The sequence below is a fragment of the Mobula birostris genome, chromosome 20 (assembly GCF_030028105.1).
Source record: "Mobula birostris isolate sMobBir1 chromosome 20, sMobBir1.hap1, whole genome shotgun sequence".
Classification (NCBI taxonomy): Eukaryota; Metazoa; Chordata; class Chondrichthyes; order Myliobatiformes; family Myliobatidae; genus Mobula; species Mobula birostris.
Window position 1 is genome coordinate 14,418,571 of NC_092389.1, and position 19,830 is coordinate 14,438,400.

The window sequence follows — 19,830 nt, forward strand, 5'->3', positions numbered from 1 at the left end:
GAACCTCGCCCTCCCCGGATCTCGTCCCAGCAGCGCCCCCTTTGCAAACTGACATCCTCCGGCCCATAGGCCTTCTGTCAATGATGCTGCTGCCGGAGTTCGCCGGATCAAACGGCGCCGCTATGAGAAGCAGCGACTGCAAACGTCGGTGAGTCGGCGTCAGTTCCGAACGAAGAATACGCCAAGGAGCGGCTACGCCGCATCCCCAGTGACTGTAGGCGGGGTAGGCGCTCAGGCGAGGTGGGGCCCTGGGAGAGGGGGTGTGGCTTCCCGTCAATCGTCTCGGCAGTTGCCATGGTAATCACAGCCTCCTGAAGGTCCGCTGGTGCTGATTCCTGATGGGTTTGGAAGAACGGGTGGCGAATGTGTACCAGGGCCGCATCGGTGGAAAAGTCGATGACCGGCTGGACAGGAGGAGTAACGTTGTCAAAGAGGAAAGGGGATTATAATAGGCAGTAACATGATCTGCAAGGGAGGAGAGTTGTCCGTAAAGGTAGGAAAACGGGTCAGTAGTGGAAGGGGGAGAACGGAAACAAGGTAGGGGAGGGTCAACAGGAATCGTTGCCGTGGATGGGACAATGGGAAGGGGGTTATAATTTTGAACGAGAAGATTTGGGCTACTGGTTTGGGAGGGAGAGGTACTTTAGAATGGTGTATACATTTAGGCAAATGTAGGACAATGGGGAACAGCTTGGTAGGGTTTGGGAGCTATTTGATATAGGAGGGGGCATCATGAGTTGGGGCAGAAAGAAGGGGCCAACAAGGAGAGGTACGTTGGGAGTAGGAGGAGTTAAGATTACCTTTATTTGTCAAATTTACATCGAAAGATTGTGAATTCTGTTGGTTATGTCAAATCAAATATGCAAGGATTGTGCTGAGCATCCTGCCAGTGCAGAACTGTCCGCAAGTGTTGCCACGCTTCTGGCGCCAACTTAGCATGCCCACAACTCACTAAACGGTATGTCTTTGGAATGTGGGAGGAAACCGGAGCACCCGGAGGAAACTCATACAGGTCACAGGGAGAATTGAACCTGATCTTACTGCTGGCACTGTAAAGCGATTGTGCTCATCGCTATATACTGTGCCATTGTGTTATCAGGACAAGGAGGAGAGTGCAAAGTGAAGGAAGATGGAAGGGGGATAACAACATTTGGTAAAGGAGACCATTATAATAAAGCACAAAGAAAAGGTGAGGCAATGGAATGCTAGTAAATGTGAGCAGTGGGTTGGTGAAGGCGAGGGACACTGGGTGTAGGAAAAAGCAGCAAAAGAGTATGGAAGCCTGTGAAATGGAATAGATCTTAAAAGTCTGAGGCTATGAAATACAATGAGAAAATACTGGACTCTTTATTAAAGAAAGCAATAGGAAAATATCTAGATATGTAGAACATACTGTATTGAAAGGTGGAGGTATGGATTCCAAAAGTTCAGTTCTTGCTTCTCTGACCTGATTGAATTCTTTGAAGAGGTATCTAAAGCCTTTGTTGGTCAGAGTTGAACATGGGTATTGCATCCTAGCTGTCTAGGTGCACAAGCCTGGGCAGTACGAAATGGAGAGCCAGCTGCTGCCAATGTGGCAAGCTCCCTCTCTCCACGCACCTGATGAACCCAAAGGAACAGCGGAGGCCAATACAGTTTGGTACCAACAGCATCGCAGGAGTTACCAGTCAACATCGAAGTCAATGCAGGACTGCCTTTGGGACTCCAGTTCTGGATTTTTCCCTCAGGGCTTACTCCCGAATCCTTCCCCATGAGTGGGTATAGCCACAAGGCAGTGGAGGTTTGAAATCAGAGTTTTCCTTCTCCAAGATGAGCTGCCAACCACAGCTGACAAGCCCCATCTGCCCGAAGCATCTGATTACTGACACCAGTAACCTGCCTTTGCCCCTTCTCCTGACAGTAGAAACGGTTCTGCCGGGCTTAGTAGCTAAGCCACATGTGAAGGCCAGGAGCTGGACTTGGTTGTCAGAGGCTATTTGAGGAGCACGCCATTAGGAGCATTTAATAGGTAGTGGGAGCTTATCCCCACTACCATCACTGGCTCTAACAACCTTAAGGAAGAGGTAAAACAGTATAAAAAATGGAGAGCCGCTGCAGTTCAGTTAGTTACATTCTCAGCTCTGAGTTAGAACATTGTAAATTCAATCTCACACAAACTATTGGCCTAACTGCCCATCAGCCTTCTCCTGTCCTGTCAATGGAAAAGTCTGATTCCCACATTGACCTTATTGGCCACCTCAAAACACACTAAAGGACAATGAAAGTAAGTCTTCCTCTAATGCAAGTGACTGCCAAACAACAAGAAGTAGAAGAAGATTCAACACAAAACAATTAGGCTGATAACCCTATGCAACCTGTTGCTACTATTACAGCATTGACACCCCACCTATGTTCTCAGGTGGAAGGTCCCATGGATTTGTTTTAAAGAACAGTGGGATATTGTTGTGTGTAAATTCACTGTTGCATTTCCTGTTTTCAACACTATACTGAAGAACATTATCGGTTGTGGAGAGTAGGCACAGTCAATTGTGAGGAGGAAGAGAATAGCCTAAGAAGATGTCAGCTGGATTAGACTTCTATAAAGCAGGTTGGGAGCCCCCCAAGTAATATCAAGTTAGTGAATAATTGGAGTTGCAACAATGCTCAAGAAATTCGGTGCCATCCAAGGAAAAGATAGTTTTCTTGATTGGCACTCCATCCACCGTCCTAAACATTGTAATTTATAGTGCTGTGCAAAAGTCTTGGGTACAAATATATGGTAAGGATGCCAAAGACTTTTGTGCAATAATGTGGTAATTTTATGTATTGCACTATACTGCTGCTGTCAAAAAAAAATTCATGAGATGATTCTGATATGGTATGTATTGTGGACTGAGAGTGGGAAAGGGGCGGGGGCAGGGAGAGGGGAAATCATGGTTGGGAAAAGGGGAAGTGGGGGGGAGGGGGAAGCACCAGAGAGACATTCTGTAATCATCAATAAATTGTTTGGAATCAAATGACCTTGCCTGGTGTCTCAGGACTGGTGTGTCTGTACCCATACCACCCTCTGCCCCTGGCACTCCTCTGCCACCTGTCCCACATGCCACCCTCGCCATTCCCAACATTCTTTCCTCCCACCAGATTTGCAAACTGGCTCTCTGCTCCACATTGACATATAGAGCCTGTGCAAAAGTCTTGGGTACCCCAGCTATATAAATGTGCCTAAGACTTTTGCATAGTACTGTACAAAATACCTTCACAGGCTACTCCAATAGCACATCCCAAATGCTTTACTTCTACCACCATGTACAAGAGCCTCAGGTACTTCAAAGGCCATCGTGTGCACATTCTCCAGATCACACACCATCCTAACCCTTCCTCCACCATCAACAGCATCTCTTCCATTTCGTGCATGTCTACTCTCATCCCTCTTCCCGCCACCCCACCAGGGATAGGATTCCTTTTGTCATCTCGTACCACCCCACCAATCTCTGCATCCAGCATGTAATCCTCCGTAACTTCCGCCATCTCCACCAGGATCCCACCACCAAGCACATCTTGCCCTCCTCCCACTTTCTGCTTTCCACAGGGATAGCTTGCTATGCGACTCCCTTGTCCATTCATCCCTCCCCACTGATCTCCCTCCTGGCACTTACCCTTGCAAGCAGCACAAGTGCTACACCTCCTCCCTCACTACCATTCAGGGACATAAGCAGTCCTTGCAGGTTAGGCGACACTTCCCCTGTGAGTCTGGGTCATATACTGTATCCGGTGCTCCCAGTGTGACCACCTGTATGTTGGTTGAGACCTGATGTAGATTGGCACCTATGCTCTGTCCGTCAGAAAAAACAGGATCTCCCAGTGGCCACTCATTTTAATTCCACTTTCCATTCCCATTCTGACATGTCAGTCCAGAGCCGCCTCTACTATTGCGATGAGGCCACACTCAGGTTGGCAGAGTAACACCTCATATTCCGTCTGGGTAGCCTCCAACCTGATGACATGAGCATCGATTTCTTGAATTTCTGGTAATGCCCCACCTCCACTTCACCATTCCCCATACCCATATCCCTCTCACCTTATCTCCTTACCAGCCTATCATTTCCCTCCCTCTGGTGCTTCTCCCCCTTTTCTTTCTTCCATGGCCTTCTGACTTCTCTTATCAGATTCCCCCTTCTCCAGCTCTGTATCTCTTTCATAAACCAACTTCCCAGTTCTTTGCTTCACCCCCCTTCCCATCTTCACCTATCACCTTGCATTTCTTCCTCCCTTCCCCCAGTCTCTTACTCTGACTCCTCATTTTTTTTTCCAGTCCTGATAAAGGGTCTTGGTCCAAAATGCTGAGTGCTTACACTTTTCCATAGATGCTGTCTGGCTGCTGAGTTCCTCCAGCATTTTGTGTGTGATCCTAACCTGGAAATAGATTCCTTCATCACTGCTGGGCCTAAGTCCTGGATCTCTTTACCTAACAGCTATGCCAGAATACCTTAATGAGAAACACTGCTGGTAGAAGATTGCTCACCATAATCCCTCTTGAAAGCAGTATAGCTGGTCATTCTAGCAATGCTACATGCCAAAAAGGAGGAATTGAAACTTAATACTTAAAAGTGCAGGGAGATACATTTTGGTAGGAAGAATGAGAAGAGGTAACATTAAGGTCACAATATAAATGTGGTGCAGGACTAAAGGGATCTGGGTGTATACAGCATGTTTACAGGGCAGCATGTTTATGTAGTGGTTAGCACAATGCTTTATAGTGCCAGCGAAGCCATACTCTTCGGCAACTGGCCTGACCGATCCAGTTGTCCCTTTCACCATCAGGTCTGACCACGTGAAGGTGTTGGGGATCTGGTTCGGAGGGGCCGAGGCTTGCAACAAGAACTGGCAGGAGCGGACTGCCAAGGTGAAACAGAAACTGGGACTGTGGGGAGGGCACTCCCTATCGATAATGGGCAAGAACCTGGTCATCAGGTGTGAGGTGCTCTCAGGGCTGCTTTACTTGGTGCAGGTGTGGCCTGTCCCCCGCTCCTACAGCTCGGAAATCACCTGAGCTGTCTTCAGATTCGTCTGGGGATCCAAGATGGAGCGGGTCAGATGGACCGTCATGCACAAGTCCCTGGACAATGGGGGCAAGAACGTCCCCAATGTCGCCCTCACCCTGATGGCCAGCTTCGTGTGTGGCTGCATCAGGTTATGTGTAGAACCCATATATGTGGGCACCAAGTACCACTATGTGGCCAGGTTCTACCTGTCACCCTGGCTACGAAGGATGGGTCTGGCTCCACTCCCGCACAACACCCCAGTCAGCTGGTTGTTGCCTCCATACCTGTCCTTCGTAGAAAAGTTCTTCCAGGACAATGCCTTTGACTACAGGGCCATCAGGCAGTGGTCGGCACATAATGTCCTGCAGGCACTGCAGGAGAAGGACGTGATGGACACAGTGGGGTGGTTCCCTGAGCAGACCATCCAGTACATCTGGCAAAATGCCTCATCGCCAGACCTCACCAACAGGCACCAAGACCTCGCCTGGCTGGCGGTGAGAGGGGCCCTCCCTGTCAGAGCCCTCCTGTACGCCTGGAACGTCGTCTCCACACCCCACTGCCCACGGGAGGACTGCAGTGAGGAGGAGTCTGTGACCCACCTCTTTGCACACTGCCAGTTCGCAAGGAGGGTGTGGAGGAGGATGGACGGGCTAGTGTCACGTTTCATCTCCAGCAGCTGCGTAACAGAGGACTCTGATCTACGGGCTGTTCCCGGGGACGCACCCGGAGACCAACATCCGGTGCTGCTGGCAGATCATCAACTCGGTGAAAGACGCTCTTTGGTCAGCCCGAAACTTGATGATCTACCAGCACATGGAGATATCCGTGGGAGAATGCTGCCGACTGGCACATTCTCGGCTGCAGGAGTACGTGCTGAGGGACGCACTGAAACCCGGTGCAGCCACCGCAAGGGCCCGGTGAGGAAGGACCACAGTATAGGGTTCTTCTCCCACGGGAGTGGGAGAGGTCGGGTGGTGGGGAGTATACCCCTCAACAGTGGTGTGGTAAGGTGAACAACTGGAGTGCCACGTGGGTGGCCAAAAGTGTGGATATGTATAGACCATAATGGAAACATCTGTAAAGGATTGACAGTCATTGAATGGTTATTGTACATAATTTTATTTTTGAATAAGGTATATTTTGGTAAAAAAATAGTGCCAGCGATCATTGATAGGAGTTCAATCCCACCACTGTCTGTAAGGAGTTTATATGTTCTCCCCACAACCACGTGTACGTTTAGGGTTAGTGAGCTGTGGGCATGCACTGGAAGTGTGACAGGACTTGTGAGCTGCCCCTAACACACCATCACTGATTTGATTTCATTGTATGTTTCAATGTACATCTGACAAACAATGCTAATCTTTAAGAGGTATTAAAAAAACTTTTAAAGTAACAGGCAGGATGAGAATGGGACTAAAAGTGTGCAAGATCCTAGCTTCACAAATAGAGATACAGAATATAGAAGTATTCCCTATAAAATACTGGTTTGGCCATGACCAGAGTATTGCTTCTAATTTTGTTTCCTGTATTTCATGTTTTCCCATCCATATGCTTTTGGAGAGGATATAAAAAGATTTACTGACATGGTTGCAGGGATAGGGACATGTTAATATAGAACATACAATGTTGCAGTATTGTATAGGCCCTTCGGCCCACAATGTTGTGCCAACTTTTATAGAGCCATAGAAGAGTCATACAACACTACAGCACAGAAACAGACCCTTCAGCCCATCTAGTCTATGTTGAACTATTAATCTGCCTAGTCCCATCGGCCTACACCTGGACCCTAGCTCTCCATACCCCTACCATCTATGTACCTATCCAAATTTCTCTTAAATGTTGAAATCGACCTCGCATCCACCACCTGCACTGGCAGCTCATTCCACACTCTCGCCACCCTCTGAGTGAAGAAGTTCCTCCTTGTGTTCCTCTTAGACATTTCACCTTTTACCATTAACCCATGATCTCTGGTTGTAATCTCAAGCCTGCTTGCATTTACCCTATCTATCCCCTTCATAATTTTGTATACCTTTATTCAATCTCCCAGCAATCTTTTATGTTCTAGAGGAGTCCTAACCTATTCAACCTTTCCCTATAACTCAGGTCCTCCCAGCAATATCCTTGTAAATTTTCTCTGCACTCTTTCAATTTTATTTATATCGTTCCTGTGGGGTGGTTGGCCAAAACTGGACACAATACTCCAAATTAGGCTTCACCAACATCTTATTCAATTTCAACATAACATCCCATTGCCTGTACTCAATATATTGATTTATGAAGGCTAATGTGCCAAAAGCTCTCCTGATGATCGTATGTATCTGTGTTATCACTTTCAAGGAATTATGGATCTGTTTTCCTAGATCCTTCTTCTCCACTGCTCACTGTATAAGACCTACCCTGGTTGGTCCTCCAAAAGTGAAAAACCTCATACTTGTCTGCATTAATTTCCATCTGCTATTTTTCAGCCCATTTATCCAGCTGGTTCAGATCTCGGTGCAAGCTTTGATAGTCTACCTCGCTATCCAGTACACACCCAATCTTGGTGTCATCCACAAATTTGCTGATCCCATTTACCACATTATCATCGATATAGATGACAAACACCAATGGAGCCATTACCGATCCCTGCGGTACACCACAGTGCACCTCTCAGGCTTCCAGTCAGAGAGACAACCATCTACTACCACTCTCTGGCCTCTCCTGTAAAACCAACATCTAATCCAGTTTACTATCTCATCCTGAATGCCAGGTGAATGAACTTTCTTGACCAACCTCCCATGCAGGACCTTGTCAAAGTCCATGTAGGCAACATCCACAACTTAACCTTCATCAACTTTCCTGGTAACTTCCTTGAAAAACTTTACGACTTCCTACACACAAAGCCATATTGACTACCCCTAATCAGTCCCTGTCCATCCAGATACATATATATCTGGCCCTTAGGAATGCCTTCCAATAACTTTCCCACTATTGATGTCAAGCTCATTGGCATATAATTTCCTGGCTTATTCTTAGAGCCTTTCTTAAACAGTGGAACATTATCCTCCAATCCTCTGGCACTTCACCTGTGGCTAAGGATGTTTTAAATATATTTGATGGAGCCCCTGTAATTTCAGCACTAGCCTCCCACAGGGTCCACAGGAACATACTGTCAGGCCCTGGGGATTTATCCACCCTAATTTGCCTCAAGACGGCAAACACCTCCTCCTCTGTGATCTGTATAGGGTCCAGGGACTCTGTGTCCATCTCTAGAGTAAATGCAGATGCAAAAAATCCACTTAAGATCTCCCCCATCTCTTTCAACTCCTTGCATAGTTTACCACTTTTTGAGGAGGACCAATTTTGTCCTTTTGCTCTTAAAATAGCAATAGGTTTCAGTTGGTACATTTAATGTCAGAGAAATGTATACAATGTACATCCTGAAATTCTTTTTCTTCACAAACATCCATGAAAACAGAGGAGTGCCCCAAAGAATGAATGACAGTTAAATGTTAGAACCCCAAAGCCCCCTCCCCCCCCCAGCTCACCCCTCCCACGCACAAGCAGCTGCAAGGCATCAACCTCCATATCTGTAGAAGCCCTTCGGATTCTCCTTCACCTTGTCAGCTAGAGCAACCTGCGAATGGTAGGAGAACAAAGCAGTTACATTTGTTAACAAATTACTATGAACTTTTTCTTCCAGAAGAAAATTCATGAGTAGCAAAATTATACTACACCTCCATAGGACTCTGCTGAGACCTTTCTTTGAGTACTGTGCACCGTCTTGGTCTCTATTCTCTGTTAAAAATATGGAAAAGTGCAAGAATGATTTACAAGAAAGAAACCAAAATCAGAAGATTGCAGCTGCTGGTAAAGACTGAACAGCTTCTTTCCTTTGGAGGAGGCAAAACTCAAGAGGTGAGTCGTGATGCAGTGTGTCGACCCCAAATTCTCAACAATTCTTTTCCTCCTACAAATGCTGCTTGACCAGGGTTCCCCCAGCAGATTGCTGCTCCAGATTCCAGCATCTGCAGTCTCTTGCCTCTCCAACACAAGAGGTAACTCAGTAGAGTTGCTTAAAGTGATGAAGTAAATGGGCAAAGTTGAATCAGAGGCAATGTTTCCATATGGGGGAATCATGAAATTAAAAAAGCCATAACTACTGTACATTATAGTTGCTTATAAATAATGAGGAAATAAGTGAAATTTCATAACTCAGGATATAGTTAAAATGTGGATCTTACCACCACAGGAAGTGGTTGAGCTAAATAGCTTAGAAACTTCCTAAAACTAAGCATTGCAAAAGTGGGAAAAAAATAGAAATATTTATCGAATGCTGAGAGAGAAAGGTGCAACGAGATACCAACACAAAATAGTTGAGCTAAATGGCTTGTTCTTTATTTTAAAGGATTGAGGAATCAGATTGAGGCTGAAGCTATGGCAGGGACAGACACCGAGGTGGGCTTTAATCCCATTCTGATTTTAGTAAATGCAACAGCGCTAATGCAGTAAGTAAGATTGACACAGTAAAGTGTGTAAGATGAGTATTAGAATTGCTTCTATTCTAAGCCCCAGAGCCAGTGATCACTAAATTACTAAGTGCAGCAGATAAACAGGACTTAACGCAAGGGTCTGATTTACACCAACCAAAAGCTAGAAACTGGCCTCAATTTCACATCTTTCCTTATGGGAGTCACAGGACACATGGATTAAAGGTTGTATGAAATCTGTTTCTTCTAGATAATGTATTTACAGTAACAAGGAAATGGAAGTTGTACTGGGACTGAGGACTAATGACAGACTAATCAAGTTGTTTTCCTGAGAGCAGAAACGGCAAAGAACACAGATATCTAGAGGGAGTTGTCTATAGGCTCCGGGCAATAGTGATGCATAAATATTGAGATAAGAAAAGCTTGTAATGAAGGTAAAGGAATTATAATAGAAGATTTAAATTTTCATGAGAAGACAGAAGACTGCAGGTTGTAATAGCAATATATTTCTAGAGATTTGCATGGGCTGTTTTCAAAACAACAGACTTTGGAACAAACAAGATAGTAGACCAGATTTCATAATGATGATCATAAAATTAGAGTGAGACCATTAGGAGTGAGATCAGGAAAAGCAGTTACATAAAATAATCAGCATAGACTTCCAGGTTTAGGAATTGTTATTACCCTTCAAACACCAGGTTCCTGAACCAGCATGGATAACTTCATTCACTGCTACTCTAAACTGATTCTATGACCTACAGACTCACTTTCAAGTTATGTTCTCAGTATTATTTTTATTTTCACAGTTTGCCTTCATTTACACCTTGGTGTTTGTCAGTCTTTGTTTATTTATAGTTTTTCATAAAATCCTATTGTATTTCTTTTTCTCTGTAAATAACTGCAAGAAAATTAATCTCACTGTCGTGTATGGTAATATGTATGTATTTTGATAAATAAATTTTCTTTGAACTTTGAGAAAGAGGTCAGTTAGCCAATTGTCTGTGGTGTCTATACCTGAGTCTCCTTCCTTTCCATTTGCTTCATCTCACATCTTTCTATATTCCTTTTTTCTCATGTACTAATCTTGTTTCCTTTAGAAATCATCCAAACTATTAACCTACTGCTTGTAAAAGTGCCATCTCCTTTTCTCAATTCTTCCATTTTCGCCACATCTGCCCTCAGGATGAAGCTTTCCTTTCTAGAATGAAGGAGATGTCCTCCTTTTTCAAAGAAAGGGGCTTCCCTTCCTCCCCCATCAACGCTGCCCTCAACCGCATCTCTTCCATCTCATGCCCCTCTGTTCTTACCCCATCCTCCCACCACCCTACCAGGGATAGGGTTCCTCTTGTCCTCGCCTACCACCCCACCAGCCTATAATCCTCCGAAACTTCTGCCACCTCCATCGGGATCCCACCACTAAGCACATCTTTCCCTCACCCCCCACTTTCCGCAGGGATCGCTCCCTACGTGACTCCCTTGTCCATTCGTCCCTCCCCACTGATCTCCCTCCTGGCACTTATCCTTGCAAGTGGAACAAGTGCTACACCTGCCCCTACGCCTCCTCCCTCACTACCATTCAGGGCCCCAAACAGTCCTTCCAGGTGAGGTGATACTTCACCTGTGAGTCTGTTGGGCTCATTTACTGTGTTCGGTGCTCGCAGTGTGGCCTCCTGTACACCAGTGAGACTTGACATAGATTGGGAGACGGCTTTGCTAAGCACCTACGATCCGTCCGCCAGAACAAGTGGGATTTCCCAGTGGCCACCCGTTTTAATTCCATTTCCCATTCCCATTCCGATATGTCCATCCATGGCCTCCTCCACTGTCGTGATGAAGCCACACTCAGGTTGGAGGAACAACACCTTATATTTCTACACTCAGATTGGAGGAACACTTTATATTTCTTTTGGGTAGCCTGCAACCCAATGGCATGAACATTAATTTCTCAAACTTCCAGTAATATCCCCCCCGCCCCCCCCCCGCCGGCTTCTCCATTTCCCAACCCCTTTTCCCTCTCTCACCTCGTCAACTTGCCCACCTATTGCCTCTCTCTGGTGCTCCTCTCCCCTTTTTCTTTCTTCCATATCCTTCTGTCTCTTTCACCAATCAACTTCCCAGCTCCCCCTCCAGATTTCACCCATCACCTAGTGGTTCTCTCCTCCCTCCCCCCACCTTCTAACTCTACTCCTCAGCTTTTTTCCCCCAGTCCTGCTGAAGGGTTTCAGCCCGAAATGTCAACTGTACTTTTTTCTATAGATGCTGCCTGGCCTGCTGAGTCTCTCCAGCATTTTGTGTGTGTGTTGATTGGATTTCCAGCGTCTGCAGATATTCTCTTGTTTGTGATTTGGAAACTATTAACCTCAACCACTTCTCCTGGCAATGAGTTCCACATTGTAGCTTATTTCCTTGTTGAATTCATTGGTAACTTTGTTGTTAAATTTGTGCCCCTGTATTTAAGGCATCTGCTAGTCTTGCGAGACCATGGATCTGCGCCTGGAAAGTCTTCACTCTCCAGGGCACAGGCCTGGGCAAGTTTGTATGGAAGATCGGCAGTTGCCCATGCTGCAAGTCTCTCCTCTCCACAACACCGATGTTGTCCAAGGGAAGGGCAAGGGCCGGTACAGCTTGGCACCAGTGTCGTCGCAGAGCACTGTGTGGTTAAGTGCCTTGCTCAAGGACATGACACGCTGTCTCGGCTGGGGCTCGAACTCATGACCTTCAGGCCGCTAGTCGAATGCCTTAACCACTTGCCCATGTGCCCCTGGATTATCCCACAAATATTCCCAAAAAAGATAAGTCTGAGGGGCAAATAGTAAAGTTGGGTGGATGGATTGGAGAAGCAGTTTACTAGAAATGGATTGAGGGAATAAATGGTCTCCTGCTGTTTTTAACAATGTTATGCTCCTAACAAGATAATCTGCTACAGCTCAAGAATGAGTGCATCATTATCCTGTCAACTAGGAATGGGCATTAATAAACAGATTTGCCAAGAATGCACACATCTAGATATATGGGATCAAGTTGTGTCCTGTAATGTAATCAAGGAGTTCATTTGACATTGCTCAAGAACTCTCCTTGCAATTGCCTGGAGTGCACATGCACCATGAAGTTGGAAGCTGCCCCTAGTGCGAGCTTTGTTGAACTGTTACCTTAGCACACCTTTTTCCTGAATAAGAATGAACTTTGAACACTAGTCTGAAGGATATTTGATTGCTCTCCTCAGAATACTATTGTTGTGGAACTGACCTTAAGGGATTTGTGAATCTGGATGAGTCATTGTCAAATCTGTAACTAGTAAGGAAGTCCTTTTTTTTCAATCCTTGTATCCTAGCTGCCTCCATGAGGACTACAACCTTGTGGTTTGGAGGCTTGCACACCTCAGTGACCTGGAGTTATGTTATATCAGGGCTTTATGCTTTGGCTGTTGGTTGGGTCACCCATGCCAAACAGGTCAAAGGGTAGAGGACAGACTAAGAGTGGTCCACCGATCCTCCAGGTCAGGGGTACAGCTCAGCTAATAACCCTGAATGGTAAAAATTGTTATGGAAACCAGTAATGAAGAACCCTTCTACATATAAGTGCAACAGTATTCCTGAATCTCCACCTGGGACTTGCATGACTGACAGTAGTGAAAACCAAGAGGAAGTTATTGACATGATGAAAGAAACCCAGAACACCACCAGAGATGGAGGACCTTCATTGCTGCCCTGAATGCCAGTGGTGTAACAGGCAGTAAGTAAGTTGTGTCCTAGATGAGTGGGAACTGACTTTCAGCTTGGCATTGTTACTGCCCAAATACTGTCTCCTGCTGGTTTTGGTGACTCTGGTGGACATAAATGCACATTGTGAACAAATCTCTAACTTCATAGTCCAACCATGCCCCTAACTCAGCACCTGATTGTACCTGTGTACGTGTAATAATATTTTCTTTCTTTCTAGTGAGATGGCTGCGCCCCTGCTCCTGGTGCTTTGCAGTTTGATTTGCTGGGTGTCACTCTATGTCTTCTTCTGTCAGCTAAACCACTATCGCAGCTATGAGTGGAACTGTCGCTTGGTAACACTTGTTCACGGCATTCTCATTGTCTGTCTCTCTGGATACGTTGGATTTATAGATGGGCCTTGGCCCTTTAATCATCCAGGTGAGTTCTGGGATACGATGCAGTTAGGGGGAGATTATTACAGTGTTACATTCTAAAATTAACATGCTGGATGGAGTCAATCACAGACTAGCTCTGTGCTGCTGACAGACAGGCAGTTCTACAGTCTGGCTCGTGGTCATAATCTATACTAGTATTGTTTGGTTTGAATGACTCCTGGACCTAGGGCATTTGCAGTCAATGCGTGACTGGTTTGCCTTGTTGCAAGATCTGTACCCAGTAGTGCATTTGACAACATCATATTTGCCTTTGCTAACCCTAGAGAGCAAGAATTAGGTTCCACATAAATCACTCAGGATGATGCTGAGTCAAGGCCTGCACTTTGATTTCTGAAATGGACTAACCCAGGGATGACAGGGTCATAGATGTCTTTAATCATGCTCTCATAAAAATTAAGGTTGCATTTGCAATATTGCAAGTCCTGTTTTGAAATTTCTGCTGTTGTTCTCCTGTCCGTGAACAAAATGATTCACTTTTGTTTGACGTGTCAGGAGTCCCTCTGAGGAAAATCAAGAGCTGACAAACAGCTAATCTCCAGAGTATGAACATAACTGGCGTGCTTTGCTTTCTGAGAATGCTTTGGTGATGTTGCCAGCAATGCTGGGATCGTTGACTGAGACAAGGGAATAATAGACATAATCACAGTGCAGTGGAATAAAGAGGTCAAGCAACAAAGTAATTGAACACAGACTTGGGTGGGAATTATGCATTTGCTTAACTAAAGGTGAATTTACCAGTCTCTTGGAGATTTCTTCCTATTTCTCCCCTGAGGGAGAATGACCAAAGCTTTGTTGATGCTCCTTGGGTGGCCAAGTCATGACTTGTGGGAGTAGTGTGAAGTGACAGTGTCAGAGCGTGTGTGGGCTGTGTCAGGTGATGAAGGTTGCTTTCTCAGAATGTTTTATTGCACACAGGGTGAGAAAGGAAGATTTTACAGTGGTGTGAGAGGAGGAGGTCAGAGTATGTAGGAACAGTGTGAGGTAACCTGCCTCTGATTTTCCCCTTTTATATGTCGTGGGGGGTTTAGCTTCATGCTGAGTGTTCTTGGGTGGTAAATGGTTTATTACTGTCATGTGTACTTAGGTACAATGAAAAACTTTGTTTTCCATGCCATCCATACAGATCATTTCATCACAACAGTTACATTGAGGTAGTATAAGGGAAAATCGATAATATTGCAGAATATCATTTCATAGTTACAGAGAAAGTGCAGGGAGACAGGAAAGTGCAAGGCCATGACAAATTAGATGTGAAGTCAAGAGTGCATTTTATAGTATAATTGTCTTATAGCAGTAGTACAGAAGCTGTCCTTGAGCTTGGTAGTACATGCTTTCAGGCTTTTATATCTTCTGCCCAATGGGAGAGGGGAAAAGAGAAAATGTCCGGGGTGGGTGGGATCTTTGATTATGCTGGCTGATTTACCAAGGCACAGGGTCTATGGAGGGGAGGCTGGTTTCCGTGATGTACTAAGCTCTGTCCACAACTCTCTGCAGTATCTTGCCGTCTCGGACAGAGCAGTTGCCGTACCAAACTATAGTTCAAGGTTCAAGGAACATTTTTTATCAAAGAATGGATGCAGTATACAACTCCGAGGTTCGTCTCCTCCAGACAGCCACAGAAATGTTTCAAAGAAAAGCATCAACACACACACACACAGCAAATGGCAACAAGAGCATCAAACTCTCCCCACATGTAAAAAAAACAAATCGCGTAAACAGCAACAAGAACATCAGCCCCCCAATGCACGAAAAAACCAAATCGCGCAAACGGCAACAAGAATATTGAACCCTCTCCGTGCGCAAGAAAAACAAATTGCGCAAACAGCAACAAGAACATCATCCCCCCCCAATGCGCAAAAAAACAAATCGTGCAAGTGGCAACAAGAACATGAAACCCTCTGCATGCACCAAAAAAAAAACCAATCGCACAAATGGCAACAAGAAAGAATATAAAAACATAAAACTAAAAGAGTCCAAATGAACTACAGTCTAATCGATAAATCACAGGCCCAGAACTTTAGTATCATCCTCCAGCAGCATGGGGGGGGAGAGAAAGAGAGAGAGAATTCAATCACAGGAGCCTTCCCTCGAGAGCAGCGATCGAGAGACCTTTACACACAGACACCTTTCTTCAGCAGCACTCACCTCAGTGTTTCAGTCTTTCTTCGTGCTTTAATTGGTGAGATTGGTGAAAGATGAAGTTGATAGTGGGCTTCTAGGCCTCGAGGTCGCTCGCCTCCTGGAATATTCTCAGAGACAGCAAAGCGGCAGGTCGCTCAACCGTTCTTCAAATTGTAGATCACAGGCTCTAACAGTAGCAGAAACACATTTAAAACATAAAGGAGATGCAGGAGAGGTGAAAGAAACAGTTTGGTGGACTATCTGGAAGATGTTGCCTGAGGAAACATTGTTCGCTGGTGTCATCTTGACCGGTGTATCTGGATAGGATGCTATCTGTGGTACATTGATAAAAATTGGTGAGGATCAATAGGGACATTCCAAATTTCCTTAGCTTTCTGAGGAAGGTGAGGTATTGGTACACTTTCTTGGCCATCGTGTCTATGTGGTTGGAGCAGGATAGGCTCACTCCTAGAGACTTGTAGCCTCCAACCCTCGTGACCTCAGCACTGTTGATATTAACAGGAGCATGTGCCCCACCCTTTCCTAAAGTCAATGATCAGCTCTTTAGTTTTGTTGACATTGTGGGAAAGGTTGTTGTCATGACACTATGTCACTAGACTCTCTATCTGCTCCAGGGGGTCGGGGGGGGGGTGGAATGGGTTGGGGTGGGAAAGAAAAGAAATTTCAATTATGTTGGCTGCTTTACTGAGGCAACTGGTGTTTGGTCTCATCATTGTGGAAGCGGTCTCTCCCTCTATCTGCTGCTGCAGTCACAGTGTTTTTTCTCAAGGTACCCCTCACAGAAGCTCCATAGTGCATTGCTGTTGTCCTTGGTATTACAGTCCATTAGTTCAAAGGGCTGCAAGCTCTCCACACAGTTCCAATAGAAAGTTATTGACTGAAACACAAATTCTATTTCACTCCTCAAAGACATTACTGAGTATTTCTAGCATTTCACTTTTTAATTCAGATTTCCAGCAAGCTCATAATTTTGCTTTTTTTTTGTTTATTTAAAACTTAATTACAGGTGGTATAAGCCAAAAGAAAAGAACTAATTGGAATGAGAAACACTGTTAAGTGTTGGAAATATCAATTTTGTCTTAGAAAGAGTTGGTCAATGGAAATAATTTGGTATTGAACCTGAAAGGGTTAAATGCAACCTGCATTTATGTTTTTTAGGGTCTCCAAACACACAGCTCCAGATTCGAGTGCTGTGCCTGTCGCTGGGCTATTTTATATTTGATATGAGCTGGTGCGTCTACTTCCAAACGGAAGGTCTGGTGATGTTGTCTCACCACAGCCTCAGTATTCTGGGCATCATCATGGTGTTAGCTTTGGAGCACTCGGCTACGGAGGTCAACGCAGTCATCTTCGGTAGTGAAATTACCAATCCGTTCCTCCAGACCCGCTGGTTTCTCAGAGAAGCTGGATATTACCACACCTTGCTGGGAGATGCTGTGGACTTCCTTTTTGTTGTGCTGTTTTCCAGTGTGCGGATTGGGGTGGGAGCCAGGCTGTTGTACTGTGAGCTATCTTCCCCTGTGCCCCTACCAATTGTGAAGCTGGGAGGAGTTGCTATGTACATGGTGTCCTGGGTCTTCATGGTGAATATTGCCAAGTTTGCCTGGAGGAAGAGTAGTCACAAGTACAAGGCGTGGAGAGAGCGGAGCCAACTCAGTTTACGCCCACAGATCAATGGACACACAAAGAAAGCTTACTAATGTTAATTGATCTCCATCCTTGTCCATCCTGGTTCCTTACTTTATTTACAGTACAATTTTCGAATGCCCTTGGCAGGTGTATTATGTTCTCAGCAAGAAATGCGTTGCAGGTCACTGCCGACCTGAAACTGCCTCTGAACTCAGAATTCCCCGCCAGAATTCTCAGTAGTGTCTCACTGTCTTTGTGTCAATTATAATGCCTATCTTGTGCTCAGCTCTGATTTTTTTTATTGGCTATAGTAGTGGCACGTGTGGACCATAAAATCTTTGGTTGCATGGTAACTGGTGTCCTAGAATTCTGTTCTTCTGCTCCTCAGTTTGGGTGCAGTCCTACAATGATGGTGACCTTAGCAGAGTGCCAATAATCACATCCAGACCTAGACAATGAATAAGCACAAGAGATTTTGCAAATGCTGGAAATCTTCAGGAGCACAGACAAAATGCTGGAGGAACTCAACAGGTCAGACAGTATCTATGGAGGGGAAAAGACAGTCAATGTTTCAGGCCGAGACCCTTCATCAGGACTCCTTCCACTAGGGAGACAACAACCAGATGTCACTTCAGTTTTTGTAGGCGAGAGCTTGCAATAATCTTAGATTTCTTGTCCTTTTTGCTATTGCCTCATCTATTGTTTATCCCTGTAGATTGCATAATTTTCAATGACTTCTGTAGACCTTCAAGTAAACTTCTGATCCAAAGAAATCCTGCCCTTTGTGGTACTATCATAATGAATTACAGAATAACAAGTGGTCTATTTTGCACCTTGAGAGAGAGGCAAGGACTGTTGAGCTCTTGAGCCTTCTGCATTGGAACAATAGGAGAGTCCTTCAGTCTATTTCACTGTAACAAGTAGGCCATTCAGCCCATTGCTGCTATGAAAATGGAGAATAGGCCATTCCACCACACAAGTCTCTTAGAGAGGCACAAGTGGAGTTAGTTCACTTCCCTAACCGTATGAAAAAACAGGAATAGGCCTCTCAGTCCCTTGTGTACTGTAAAGAAGCACACACAGGGCATTCAGCTCTCCACACTGTTGCGAGCTGAACATTAATTGGAACATTAGTTGTTCATCCCACACCTCAGGGATCAGAAAGAGGCTTTTCTACCTTCGGATTTATGCAGTAGTTCTCACACTCTTTAAATGAAATTCCAAAATTGTTCAATTTACACAACACTAACTAATCTATTCTGGGACAAGTTCATCATCACATCTTTGTTTTGTACTTGCTGCCCTGTATATAAAGATCACAATCTCTTTTCCCGTCTAATTTCATATTTTTCAATCCTCAGTTCCACTTTGTAGGCTGTATATTTGCTCCACTTAGTCACCCTTTTCTTCTTCACTTCTAAGAAGTTTTATATCTGATCTTTGATTTCCTCGCTTGCAGACCCCAGTCAGTTTGGATTGGTAACAACATTTCCTCACAATCTCTACCAGCGCAGGAACATTGTAGGGATGTGTACTTAGCCCCCTGCTCTACTCACTTTACACTTATGACTGTGTGGATAAGCACAGCTCCAATATCAAATTCAAGTTGCTGATGACACCACTGTCGTTGGGTGAATCAAAGGTGGTGACGAATCAGCATATAGGAGGGAGAATGTAAATCTTGCTGAGTGGTGCTACAACAACAATCTCGATTATTGACTTCAGGAGGAGGGAGCCAGCAGTCCATGAGCCAGTTCTCATCGGAGGATCAAAGGAGGAGAGGGTCAGCAACTTTAAATTCCTAGCTGTTACCATTTTGGAGGACTTGTCCTGGGCCTAGCACGTAAGTGCCATTATGAAGAAATCACGACAGCGCCTCTACTTCCTTTGGAGTTTGCAAACATTCGGCATGACATCTGTAACTTTGACAAACTTCTCTAGATGTGTGATGGAGAGTATATCGATTGGCTTCATCACAGCCTGGTGTGGAAACACCAATGCCCTTGAACAGGAAATCCTACAAAAAGTAGTGGATATGGCCCAGTCCATCCCTCCCCACCACTGACCACATCTTCACGGAGCATTACCACAGGAAAGCAGCATCCATCATCAGGGACCCCCACCACCCAGGACATGCTCTCTTCTTGCTGCAGCCATCAGGAAGAATGTACAGGAGCCTCAGGACTCACACCACCAGGTTCAAGAACAATTATTACCCCTCAGCCATCAGGCTGTTGAACCAAATGGGATATCTTTACTCAACTTCACTTGCCCCAGCATTGAAATGTTCCCACAATCTATGGACTCACTTTCAAGGACTCTTCATCTCATGTTTCAATACTTACTGCTTATTTATTATTATTATTATTATTAATATTATTCCTTTCTTTTTGTAATTGCACAGTTTGTTGTT

The 19,830-nt window shown here is 45.0% G+C and overlaps 1 protein-coding gene and 1 long non-coding RNA gene across 4 annotated transcripts in view; one reads left to right on the top strand and one right to left on the bottom strand.

Moving 5' to 3' along the window:
* Positions 1-13: 13 nt before the first annotated feature.
* Positions 14-19,130, top strand: tlcd5b (TLC domain containing 5b). 3 transcript variants are annotated; one of them, XM_072238314.1, is made up of 4 exons: positions 14-148; positions 8,704-8,918; positions 13,430-13,629; positions 16,947-19,130. In XM_072238314.1, the coding sequence occupies exons 3-4, from the start codon at positions 13,434-13,436 to the stop codon at positions 17,486-17,488; spliced, it is 738 nt and encodes a 245-aa protein (XP_072094415.1). In that variant the 5' UTR covers positions 14-148; positions 8,704-8,918; positions 13,430-13,433; the 3' UTR covers positions 17,489-19,130. The 3 variants fall into 3 exon arrangements, with proteins under 3 accessions (XP_072094415.1, XP_072094418.1, XP_072094417.1); XM_072238317.1 differs by having other exon boundaries at positions 14-144; XM_072238316.1 differs by lacking the exon at positions 14-148 and adding an exon at positions 327-493.
* Positions 8,551-19,830, bottom strand: part of LOC140185074 (uncharacterized) — a 35,583-nt gene continuing 24,303 nt past the window's right edge. The window contains exons 2-4 of the long non-coding RNA XR_011882488.1: positions 15,792-15,954; positions 8,738-8,798; positions 8,551-8,637 (exon numbers count right to left, since the gene is read on the bottom strand). This is a non-coding gene — a long non-coding RNA (uncharacterized lncRNA). The remainder of the gene's footprint in view (positions 8,638-8,737; positions 8,799-15,791; positions 15,955-19,830) is intronic.

Excerpts from the sequence above, each read along its gene's own strand:
- tlcd5b (XM_072238314.1), top strand. The coding sequence starts at position 13,434 with ATGGCTGCGCCCCTGCTCCTGGTGCTTTGCAGTTTGATTTGCTGGGTG. Across the intron at positions 13,630-16,946 it reads TTGGCCCTTTAATCATCCAG|GGTCTCCAAACACACAGCTC; the intron begins GTGAGTTCTGGG and ends TATGTTTTTTAG.